Below are 12,109 nucleotides of genomic sequence, written 5' to 3' on the forward strand. Positions count from 1 at the left end.
AATGATGTCAACAAAGTACATTCATGAAAATCAGGACGGCAATGATTAAACCAACATAAAATCACGCTGATTTAATTAGTATTTTCTACAAATAAAATACCACAACATATGTCCACAATTGTCAATCATTTATGTATTTACTACACAAATCCTCTGAAGTAGTACACGAGTTTGAGGAGAAAAGAAAGAGGTAGTTTGAACCAATAAGAGTTCATTTTTTCTGTCAGAAATAACAACATAAACCGACACGTTAAATGTGAACATCAGAGAGACGATGGAAGTTATTTGCTTTAAACTGTGTCTAACGATTGTTTGTCATACACAAAAACAGTTTGATTTTGACCATGAAGGTTTATACTAACAGGCCTTTAACGCTTCAGGTTCAGAAGTGAGCAGGAAGACTGAAATCTGAATTTAAGTCCATTGATCACATGATTGGGAGCAAATTCAAATAGATGGTGTGCACTTAAAAAAAACAATGGTTTGGTCTCTCTGTGCCCAGAACTATCTGCATTAAGTCCTAATGTCTGTCAAAAACATTTTTTTCTACAACTTCTGCGTGTTTTGCTCATGGTAGCTGTGATGGGACAGTTCAGCAACTAGCATCTGTTAAATTAGTTTTACTACTCTAGTGCAACATATTTAACCTGCTTCACCATTTCAGTCATCTCACAGATATTTAACCTTGACCTCAACTGACCTTTTAAACATATAAAGTTTTACCAAGCTGTACAGGGCGACCAAAACCTGTATCTCTCTGTAATAAACAAGGAGATATTTTTAATGAAATGAAGCGTCATCATTCTTATCAGACCAAGTCCTATTGTAAGGCTCCTTCGGCTCTGAGGAGGTTTTAATTGTGGGGACCGTCGCTCTCTGAGCGGTGTTTTCCTTTTTTTGCTGCATTGCAAATAAATCAAATAACGGCCCGAGCTAATCTAACCCACCTTGAAAATCTCTCCAAATTAAATAAACTGTACCAGCCATTCCCAACAGAAATTCATTTTGGAATGGCTGGTGTTGCAATTTAAACAATAAAGTCCTATTTACATGTAGCTGCAGATATAGAAGCACCACTGTTCTGAAGTAAGGAATAAACTATTTTGCAATTATGATTCATCATGCAAAAAAATTGGTCAGGCAAGATTGTTTCCCCAATAACAGCGTTCTCTTAACAATCTTTTGACTTAAAATGAACAAATTCTTGGATAATGTTTTACTTAAAGAGCAAAAAGAAATTCCATAAATAGCCAGTGAATATAGTATAAATGCGGATGAAAAACACAATGTGTGTTGGTTTTACTGCTTTATCTGTTAAGATAAGGAGAAGAGCTCTGCATCCCTGCTTAGTAAAGACATACTAGTTTTAGATTTGTTAAGATATTTTAGTAAAGTTATGTTTTACAAAACACTTAAATGATTTTAAACCTGGAAAGAAAATTGACATACGATACTATGTACACGTCATCATAAATACAGATTCATACAAATATTTCACGGCAGTATCGGTGTTGTGTATTTCTAACCCGACAATATAGAACAGTTATTGACGATATATAAAAAAATAAAACAAAATAAATCCCCAAAAAGATCTGATACAGCTGAATACAAAATCCTACATTTGTGTTTGATTGTTTAAAAATGGTTTTGTGGCAAAGAGCTTAATGCTGGAATTCCAAAAGCAAACCCTGTGTCGTCAAAGATAACTGAACTTCCATTCAACATTAAACAATTATTACTTTCCGTTGTTAGAATTTCTCTCAAGCTCCGAAATAAAAATACAATGAATATAACGACGGGTGCACAAAGTCACCCCATCGCTTTCAAACTGAACTCTCAAACATCTGGTCAGTCGGAGACATCGGAACGTTCCTTCAACCACCGAGACCGAAGCGCGACCTCCACCGAGGCCCATCCGCAGCGTTCACTCACAGGTCGACGTCTCAAAGTGACTGTCCAGGACGCGGAGCCTTAATTTTGTCCTCAGAGCCTCGTCTGGTTGCGCTCTGTCCAACGTCCAGGAGGTCTGGAGATCCCGGTGTGGAGCCGGAGTGTCCGGAAGGCCTCAGGTCAGTCCGGGCTCTCCACGAGAGAGCCGGGGCATCGTCTGGCGTCCTGCAGATGCGGCGCACGGACACGCCCTCGCTCAAACAAACCCGGGCTTCATGGAGGACTGGCGGCACTTAGGGCAGCCCCTCGTCCCGTTGGTTTGCAGGCACCTGGAAGAAGGACGGCGAGGGTAAGGAACTTGTTTTCGCGAGAGCTGTTTAGTAATAAGGGAGGAATAGTTTAATGGAATTTGTTAAATCATTGGTAGTAAGGGAGACGGGAAATTAAAAGAAACATATGAAGCAATAAAAATTGGGTCTAAGAAAGAGACTTTTTTATTATTAAAATGCTAAACATCAGCTCTTCTGAGTTCTTTTGATGGGTTAGTCATTTATGAAGAACATCAGAGAAAGTGAGTTGATAGAGGTCTGAGCAGGGGAAGGAAAGCAGCAGCAGAACCCACTTGAGGTGGAAGATGTGGGAGCAGGGCAGCGCCTGCAGCTGCTGGTCTCGCTCGCCGATGGACTCCCCGCACATCCCGCAGTAGAGCTCAAGCTCCTCCACGCACTGCAGCAGCTTCACCACCTGCTGCCGGAGCAGCTCCACCTGATCCCGGGTGCGGAAGATCCCCTCGCTCAGGCAGCACACCTTCAGAGTGCACAGCTGGTGACAGGAGTGGGCGTTTCAACAGGAATCACAAAGGTGATTGGCGGGAAATGTTTAATATGCCAACAGAGAAACATCAGAAGCGGGCTGGTATTTGGCACTAGCACAGATGTCTAGACCAGTAACATTCATTTGGAATAAATCTTTTTTAATGTTTTTCCAGCGTGTTGCAGTGCTTGTATGTATATTTTCTGCCCCCTGGCTGTGTGTGCATCCTCGATTTATTGTAAATGTGGAACCCTTCTGTGCATGTTGTGATGTTTTATGTTACATCTCGATTTGTAACTCTGGAGGAAAACGCAATAAATACCTTGTTTCCTGTTTCCTCTGCCAGCTCCGCCGCTCGCTGCAAAGATTCCTGAGCCTGAGAAAGATGGAGGCAAGGTGAAGCGTGATGCCTGTATAAATAGTTGAAAATGGATGGAATTCTGCATCCAAGGGAAAAAGGTAATGGATCATGACAACCGCTACTTACTGTATGTTGAATACCTGCCCACTATTCCCCCAGTCGCAGAGGAATGTGAAAATAAATGTCACAGTTCACTTTCGTGAAGCACAGATGGACACGTTTTCAAGAGTATAATCTGCAGCTCCCCGGTTGTTTTTATTATTCGGTTGACAAAGTGTGACTTTGTATCCCGATAAATCCATCCACTGAGGAACTTTCTATTTAGCTTTGATGGGTCAAGAAAGGCGGTGAAGTGGGGCGAGCCACGCTGACTCGCTAACAGACCGCTTCTCTGGGAAACCCTGTATTTTGTGTTTACCTTGTCAAAGTCTTTTTGAAGAAGCCAACACTTTGCGACTCCCAGGTAGACCTGCGTTTGTCCAATCCGGTTTCCGATCTCTGTCATAATGCACATGGCGGATTCGTAGCGAGGGAATGCTTTCTGGAACCCAGCAAAGGACAAACACTAAATTGGGGGGGGGGGGGGGGGCAATGCACTGAAGGTTTCACAAAACCTGACCCATAAACAATTTCTATTCCTTATAATAAAAAACGAGAGCAAACTCTCAAATCCATTGCAAAAACAAACGGGTGTAAATACGGAAAATGTCCACTCTGTACAGCGGTGTTCAGCAAACGGCCTCCACTTACGTCGATATCGTTCCTGCAGCGGTGGATGTCTGCAAAGTTCAGTAAGCACAGAGCCTGAAGAGGCCGATCGCCGTGCTGCAGGGCGATCTTCATAGATTCCTGGTGGAGGACAAGAGAGTTTTTAAACATACACCACATGTATTTATCATTTGTTTATTTTATGGTGCACTCTGAAAACGTAAACCACAAGCAACCTCATTTGTTTGTCCAGTTAGTTCTGAGCTGTATCACAGTATGTGAGTTCAAGCTGTCTCAGGGAACATTTACTACCGGTACTAATGCACAACCTGTGACAGTGACAGACGGAATCACCCAGAATTTGAAGGATGTAACCAGGAAAATAGTTAGGAGCTTTTTTTTTTTAAGATAACATTTAATTATAGAGTGCAACCTATAGCACTGCTGTCACAAATTAATTTGGTGTGACGTTTCTCAAAATGAACTCACACGTGTACCCTCAACTTTTTAGTTTGAACTTGTTTATCAAGTTGAAGTTCAAGTTTATCATCATAAATTGATAAGCCATAGACATACTGAATTGCCCATGTCAAATAACCTCGACAACCGCAGCTTTTTGAGAGGTCGTACCCTGCGTATAGAAGAATGTAAATTCTGGAGCTGAATTCAGACAATGTCATGAATCTGAAATAGACGCCCCTGCCCTGTTACTACGCTAACACCACTGAACTCTCACTCAATGACATGAAGTTATTTTTCCTGCCCGGTACACAATTAGAACAGAGTTAAGACTAAAGCGACTCTCTTCATTAACACTTTAAACCGGCACCTCAGTCGGCATATTTTTGTCAGGGTCTGAGGTCCGGCACAACAGAGCAACTGTCACCTGCACCTGTCAGTACTGTCAGTGATGTCTCTGCAGCGAATTCCAACATCAGGACAAGCAAAGGCATCGGGGGGGAGGGGGGGATGTGAGGGGATCCAAAACAGTAATAACTGGTAAGAAATAAATCCGGAAATCCTTTTTTAAATCTGTTGCAAATTATTTGTGATTTGACTCGTTTCAGAGGTCTAGATCTGGACAGACTCGTAAAACAATACCTCGCAGCACTCCATGGCGTCTGGCAGGCGCTCCAGCTTCCTGTACGCAACAGACATGTGGTACTGGCTCATGGCGCGATACTTGAGACTCCAGCTTTTTCCGTAGTCATTGACCAGTTCAGCTGCTTTGCAAGGGAAGAACAAGGCCTTCTCGTAGTCCTGTTGGCAGACACGCTCGATAAGGAAGGAGCACTTTTCACAGAATAATGCATACTCAAAACATTTACAATGCATGATTGACTGGTATTTGATTTATTGGTGCCGTGCCCAATCCAGTAATTTGAAAAACACCAGAAGATTCTTTCCGTCTCATTGAACTGTCTTTGACCGACTTTGGCAGATTCTATTTTTGTTTCATTAAGTAATCTGACACAATTAAGAGACTAAAGCAATTAAGAGACTACACAGATGTATAAAACAGTTATTCAAATAGGTAAAAGATGGTATTCAGCCAGGCTTTTGACGCACTGTGCGGAAATGATTCAGTGTGGTTTCGAGGAGTCCCCAACAAACACAATTGTGATTCAGGCGGACAACCCCAGTACCTTGAGCTGAACATAGAAGTTTCCCAGACTGCAGCAGACTCTGCACTCCAGCATCTTGTCGTCGTTGTTGTGCGCGTAGCGGAGGGCCTTCTCATAGCTCTCCAGGGCTTTCTGGAAGACGCTCAGGCCCAGGAAGGCGTTGCCCATGCTCAGACAGACCTGTCCGTTGAGCTGCAGGCTGACCGTGGTTCCCTGCATGTCCAGGCAGGTCTTACAGTAGGACACGGTTTTCTGGAAGTCACACAGCTTCTCGTTGCTGCGTGCCAGGTTCAGGTAACCCTCCGTCAGGTAGTCTGGGTCTTCCATTTCTCTGGCCGTGTCTATTTGTGCAAGGGCATACTGCGGATGGAGGACGCATGTAAGGTGACGAGGGATTAATCTATATTTAAATGTTGATCTTAAAGTTGGTTTCAACTGTTTACTACCATTAAGTAGTAGGGTCTACAGTTTGGGGCAGTAGTAACTTATTAATGAAGTTCTCATTAACTATGGGTCAGGAGGCCTGTTGGTGCTGGGTGAGTAAGAGGAATTATGTCAACACGTCACCTGACACTGAAGCTCATGTTTCAAGGCACTCATTTTTACCCCACATCCCACGGAAGCCACGAATGAACACACCGTTCTTGAGATCACATTCTGGGGTTACCTTTGATCTCTTATTTTTCCGCAATCATTTAGACATTCCTGAAGCGCCGCAAGAAGAGAGGATGAAGCTCATCTCCCTCGTAGAGATGCTGACATACAAAATTAATGAGACACACCGTGGCATCCCAGCATCAAATAACTCCCTCATACGCAGCCCCACTGCGGTTGCATAACCTGGGTGCCGGCAGAAGTGCAGGCTTATGAATGGTTCTGATTACTCACAAAATAGCATCACATAATGCAAAATAGTTTGTGAAAATGGCCGATAATAGTCATCACATCACAAGACCATGCTCATATTAAGGCTTAATGTACTAAGGATAAAGCCTTTGTCCAATAGGTCACACTTTCTTCCTCTTACAAACAAATCATATACATGCATAGGGTACATAATAATGATAATAAAAAAAATCTCAGCACAATGCACTTTGATTATTTAATGTGTGGGTTTGTGCTGGAGATACCTTACCTTGAGCATCTGTTTATATTTTCCCATTTCTGAGTGGGCAGTGATCAGACACCCCAAAACTCGAAACTTCCCCCCAGGATCTGAGGTGTTATCCAAAACTTTTGTCCAGACGTTCAGGGCCTTTTCTGTCTGATTGGACTGGTACAGCTTTAGACCCTTCTCTATCTGCTGCTTGGTTTGGTCCTGGCCCATCTCTGGTACTAGATGCCTCATAAAAATATTCATTCGTTGGGGTAGTGCAATTTCAGTGAGGGAACAAGAGAACGAATCCTTGCTATGCACGGTACAAATCCAAAGACAGTCACCGGACGATGGTCGTCTAAAGGGCTGGTGCCAGAAGGCCCACCGGGTCCGGCTCGCTCAGCTCCTGCTGGGCTGAGGCAGGAAGGAAACGAGATCCACCACAGCTGAAGACCAACAGTCTAAGATCATAATCGCCAACGACTTTGGATTCTGAGGGTAAGGAGAATATCTAACTCCGTCCACCCTTCAATGGAAGCTCCTCGCCTTTAGGAGTTCGCAAATTCTCCCTCGGATTTCAGCTTGAAAAACGCTAAAGAAACACGTTTCGCTACGGATTGCTGCCAGTGATATCCCAGAATATCTGCTCCCTCTGCACCCCAGTGAAAGGAATTCTCAGCACCCCCCCACCGCTTGCAGCCCCCTCCACCACCCTCCCAGCGCCGGCACTCCGGCAGATGGTCTTGTCACTCTAGACCATGTGTGCCTTCAGAAATTCTGTTCCGCCGTCAGTAAGCAGTCCCAAGGTCACAGCACCCTCCTCGCAATTTACCCACGAAACGCAGACAAGTCGTCCGACCAGAAGCGGGACTGAAACGCTGAGATCATTCCCAGGGCCCCGTGCAGGACTGAGGACAGAGAGATGGGGCGAGAAGCTGAATACTTAAAATTAAGGGATTGCATGTCAAGTGGCGGGCGGGATGGCAGGCAGATCCCATTGGGGGTCTTTATGGAGCCGGATATGTGTCTCGACCCCCCCCCCCCCCCCCCCCCACACCCTCTTACCACGGCGTCAGCAACTGATGCTTAGAATAGTTCACAAAGTCCCTCATGTTACTGGTCTTGGGTTTCAACGGCACAGCCACTTGCAACACATCAATAGGATCACAGCATTGGCCCCTCAAGTGCAGCTTTATCCCTCTCAAGACCTCCCTTACCGTCCGGTAGGATACAAATAGGCCCTTTTTATCACCTTGCTATTCACCGGATACGTTACCAGCCTCAACAAATACCTCTTAATGTTAAAAAGTCTGCCGTTTGTCGCTGCACAGCTTGCGAAAATTCAGAAATGCGTTACTAGGTGGATCTCTAGGCTGGTTACTATACAGCTGCGACAATAAGAAACAGAGTTAAAAAGAGACGGATCACATGAAGTGAATAAAATATAAACAGACAACATGAGGGATGGTTATGGCATTGTAATATAGAGCAGATGTCCGGCGTATCAAAATTAAAGCTGTCAACTTACACGTGAAGTGATATGGTCAATATTTCTGAGAATACAGTTAGATTTGAGGTACATGTACATTGTTAGGAAAACCGTTCCTGAACACAAGAATTCGGGTAAGGATGAAACAAAAATAAAAACCTTAAATGATCACTTAGGCAAAAATAATTCATACCGGATGTTCAAAGACAATTAGTTACATCATCATGACACATTTGTACATTTACAGTTTAACAGAGGATGCTTTGTGTTACTGTCATGCATGCGATATAAACAGAAAGTGCAGAGGAGTCACTGTCTACTGGTTTGTTGTTATGGCAACGGTATCTCAGGAAACGGGGAGATCCTAGCTTTGATGACTCACATTGAAATACAAGCTAAAGGGACAATGCTTGACTGTTGTTGGCATTCTTATGACTACAACTTAAAAGAGTGTTTTATACACAAACCTCCAGTCTATACATTTTCACCGCTGCCTCCTCAGACGTCAGTGTTTGAAAACAGTTTGCTGCCGTACGACACAGGGGCCACAGGGGCCTTCAGGCCAGAACAAACTGCCAGTTTGTGAGGAGGATCTTGATCCCCCTGATCACAGACACCACGGACGTTGCCGGGTTGAACTTTAACGTGTTTGCGTCTCCTTTTTTGCACTTGTCCCGGAAGACGTATATGCAGCCGTTGCAGCTGGCGACCTTCCACAGCGAGGGCACGCAGCTCCACGCCTCGGGGAAGCGCAGGCGGGTGAAGCTCTCCAGTAGCGGGTTGTAGCAGACCAGAGAGTCTCCCTCCGCCACCACAAAGATCACGTCCATGTGCGCGGCGGCGTGCATGCAGCCCGCGAACGGCAGCATGTAGGGCTTGATGTGGCACTTCTGCGTGGCCGTGTCCAAGCACTGGATGAGGCGGGACGGCTTCGTGAAGAAGTCCATGTCGTTCTCCTCCCCCCCGAGCAGGTAGATGGTGCCCGCCAGGTTGACCCCCGCCGCCCCGGACACCGCCGTGTCCAGCTGGCTGGTCTCCGTCCACATGTTGTCCTTCACAGTGTAGTAGATGACGGCGTTGGAGAGCGTGTCCTGCAAGGTCTTACCCCCCAGGGAGTAGATGGCGTCCTCGCTAGACACAGACACCATGGTGTGGTGGAGCCGGTCTCTGGGCAGGGGGGCGCAGCGCTCCCAGTCCATGGTGTGCATGTTGCACTTCCACATGCGACGCGGAATGGACCCCCCCACCACGTACAGGTCCCCCCCGTGTTTGCACGCCGCGGTGATCTGATGGCATAGGCTGTTCTGGCCACTCACGCTGATGGCGTCGTCCTCATCACAGTGCAGCGACACTGCCAGGGAGTGGGTTCGAGTCTCCTCCTTCCCTATCAGGTAAATGTGGACATTCTCACCGATTTCCTGCAGGTGAAAAATAATAACATAGGACATGGTTTCCCAAACTGTGGTCCACGGCCCCATAGGGGTCTGCAACAAAATATCGATTTTTATTTTTTTTTATTTTTCACATTTCTATTTTTTCCCCCACTAAATACTGTATATACTCCCCCTCATTAGTGAAGGTTGGCCAGAGCTTGCTGTGCCATAACAAATTTTGGGACTTCCTGACACAGACAAGGAACAAATGAACACCTGAGAGAATACATAACCAGAGTCACTACTGCACTTGACTGAAGACGTCATTTCTGTACGAGGACATTACCTTAAGATTCTCCTGAAGGACGCAAGAGAACTCCTCTCTCTCCACCTTGTTGTGGTTGATCCAGGACTCAATTGCCACCGTGGGATTCTGGGAGCTCGGGACACCATCTGACGCACAAAGAAAAGGACCCTGAGCGTTCATATTCACCTTTGTAAAGTTGATTCAGTTATGCTTCAGCCCCAAGTGATACCTTTAATTATATCTAAGAGTAGGCAGAGAGGCAGATTAAGGAATTCCTCTGTTTGGTGCAGCTGCACCAGGTGGATTTTAGCGCAATGCTTGGCAGCAGTGTACAACTCTTGGTCGCTGTGTCTGTCCGCAAGCCACATCACCTGTGGGAAAGACAGGTTAGCCAAAAAGCTGACATCACAGAATAAGAGATGACGCCATGTTATGGAAAGCAGAGGTCGATGGATCACCTGCAGACAGTTCTTGACCTCTACAGTCCGTGAGAGGAACCTGGAGCACTCCTCGAACAGAGCGGTCAGCTGGTACATATCTGCCATCTCATACGTGTCCTGCAGCTCCTCCACTCTCAGCTTGATGGTGCCATGGTAGATGTAGTCGACCAGCAGCTGAAAGACCGTGGCGCTCACGTCCTTTAGCTCAATGCTGCGGTTGTGGGACTCCTTGAGGTTGGAGGTGAACATGGAGCGGAAGAAGCTGCTCTGGGCCGACAGCACGAGGCGGTGAAGGTGAAACTCTTTGCCGTCCACGCCAACGGTGACATCGGCAAACAGGCCGTCCTCCAGGCACAGGTCCATGATGCTCTTGACGACGCGGCTGGAGTGGGAGCGGTCGGTGAAGGTGTAGCCCAGGAAGTAGTTCTCCTCTCCCACCGAGCCGCCCACGCCGAGGCTGCCCTCCTCACTTGCTTCCATCACTGATACTCACCTAAAAAGTGCAGTGTCATAGAAGCTCACGTCTAAAATAGGCCATAATAATAAGGCAATAGAATTTAAAATAGAGAAATGGAATACATCTCAGAGTTAACTAGAGGATGATTTTTTTTTTATATACAATAAACCTAACAACAGTAAAGTAAAATTCAAATATGTCACTACACAATAGACATAATGAAACAAAAAACAATAATAACCAATAAATAAAAAAATAGGGGAGAAAATGTTGACAATGTACATAATCCTAATAGGTTAATAATAAAATAAACCTATCAACCAGAATGAACCTAAAGATAAACAGCAACGATTTGGTAATGAAGTCAGGACATCAAGAATACATTATTATTTTTATTATCATTAATAATAATAGTGTGTGCATGTGGGCAGATAAGAGGCAAAAGACGTTCATTTTTGTGTTTAATTGCATGTTTTGTGTTGAGTCGCATTTGTTTTTTGTGTTTAATTGTCCATTTTGTAGTGTATAATCGCATGCATGTTTTTTGCGTTTAATTGTACGCATGTTCTAGCGTTTGATTGCGTTTGAGTCTTAAAATGCATTTGTTTTGTGCTTAATCGCATTTATATTTCAGTGTTTAATCGCATGCATGTTTTTGTGTTTAATCGCATGCACGTTGCAGTGTTTGATTGCATGCATGTTCGTGTGTTTAATCGCATGCACGTCGTCGTGTTGATTTCCCTGCATGGTCTGTGCTGCAGCTCGGACCGGCTGCTGTTCCGCAGTGTTTTGGTTCGATCGCCACAGCGTCGTGCGGCTAACGTTAGCATCCCTCGGCTACACCACACAGTGGTCGCTGTCGGTCTGAGCGCGCATTCATTCCCGCGACGGCGCCATCCGCTGGACCCCGCCGCGGACAGAGCTTATCTTGGGCGACGGAGCGGCCGCGACGCGGGGAACAACCGACCGAGTGTTTCAATTTTACCTCTTCTTGGTCACTTTCTCATTCAAAGATGCCCGAACTATGATCCGGAAGGGAAGTTTCTGGGTGAGATTGGTGCCACTGCCCCCCCTGTGGTGGAGTTGTGTTACTACGCTTATAAGTGAGAGATCTACGTTCTTACCTTTATTGTCAATGTTATGATTGATGATGATGAAAAGGGCAAAAAATGCATTTAATAAAAAAACAAGTAAATATTCCAAGCATCACAATAATTCCTCAGTGGTCATTCATTCCCCAATTAGCCAGAACTAAGTATTCCTTAAAAAAACGGAAAACATTCTACCTTTCTTTGCGTTTTCAGCTTGTATTCTTCCCTCCCCCTTATTTGGAGGTCAGGGCAAAGCTGTACGTCAAGAATAATTTAATCAGGATTTAATATCTTAATATAAATCTATAGAAATGATGCACCTAGTAACACCTTCATGTAAAAAATATATATCTACACAAATGCCTGTTAATTCTAACTTTATTTTAGTATTCAACTATGTTGTCCTAAAGTCAAACACAATCGGCTTTTAACTATAAAAAAAACAACCTTAATTAATAA

The 12,109-nt window shown here is 44.9% G+C and overlaps 2 protein-coding genes across 2 annotated transcripts; both read right to left on the minus strand.

Moving 5' to 3' along the window:
- Positions 1 to 56: 56 nt before the first annotated feature.
- rapsn (receptor-associated protein of the synapse, 43kD) lies at positions 57 to 7,128 on the minus strand. The gene is made up of 8 exons (XM_080002129.1): positions 6,533 to 7,128; positions 5,419 to 5,757; positions 4,874 to 5,032; positions 3,815 to 3,913; positions 3,483 to 3,605; positions 3,026 to 3,079; positions 2,513 to 2,712; positions 57 to 2,219 (listed from the first exon to the last, which is right to left on the minus strand). Exons 1-8 carry the CDS (start codon positions 6,755 to 6,757, stop codon positions 2,147 to 2,149), a joined length of 1,272 nt encoding a protein of 423 aa, XP_079858255.1. The 5' UTR covers positions 6,758 to 7,128; the 3' UTR covers positions 57 to 2,146.
- An 828-nt stretch (positions 7,129 to 7,956) lies between these two features.
- Positions 7,957 to 11,576, minus strand: kbtbd4 (kelch repeat and BTB (POZ) domain containing 4). Its single transcript, XM_080002023.1, has 5 exons — positions 11,545 to 11,576; positions 10,121 to 10,595; positions 9,892 to 10,033; positions 9,702 to 9,808; positions 7,957 to 9,400 (listed from the first exon to the last, which is right to left on the minus strand). The coding sequence occupies exons 2-5, from the start codon at positions 10,580 to 10,582 to the stop codon at positions 8,540 to 8,542; spliced, it is 1,572 nt and encodes a 523-aa protein (XP_079858149.1). The 5' UTR covers positions 10,583 to 10,595; positions 11,545 to 11,576; the 3' UTR covers positions 7,957 to 8,539.
- Between the last annotated feature and the right edge of the window lie 533 nt (positions 11,577 to 12,109).

Source organism: Zeus faber (assembly GCF_960531495.2).
Source record: "Zeus faber genome assembly, chromosome: 6".
Taxonomy (NCBI): Eukaryota; Metazoa; Chordata; class Actinopteri; order Zeiformes; family Zeidae; genus Zeus; species Zeus faber.

What these genes read in the sequence shown, in the direction of transcription:
- rapsn (XM_080002129.1), bottom strand. Translation starts at nt 6,757, where the DNA reads ATGAATATTTTTATGAGGCATCTAGTACCAGAGATGGGCCAGGACCAA. An exon ending in AATATAAACAGATGCTCAAG is followed by an intron (nt 5,758 to 6,532) that starts GTAAGGTATCTC and finishes CTCCATCCGCAG; the next exon opens with TATGCCCTTGCACAAATAGA. An exon ending in TTCAAAAAGACTTTGACAAG is followed by an intron (nt 3,080 to 3,482) that starts GTAAACACAAAA and finishes CATCTTTCTCAG; the next exon opens with GCTCAGGAATCTTTGCAGCG.
- kbtbd4 (XM_080002023.1), bottom strand. Translation starts at nt 10,582, where the DNA reads ATGGAAGCAAGTGAGGAGGGCAGCCTCGGCGTGGGCGGCTCGGTGGGA. An exon ending in AGGTCAAGAACTGTCTGCAG is followed by an intron (nt 10,034 to 10,120) that starts GTGATCCATCGA and finishes TCTTTCCCACAG; the next exon opens with GTGATGTGGCTTGCGGACAG. An exon ending in TCCTTCAGGAGAATCTTAAG is followed by an intron (nt 9,401 to 9,701) that starts GTAATGTCCTCG and finishes TTTCACCTGCAG; the next exon opens with GAAATCGGTGAGAATGTCCA.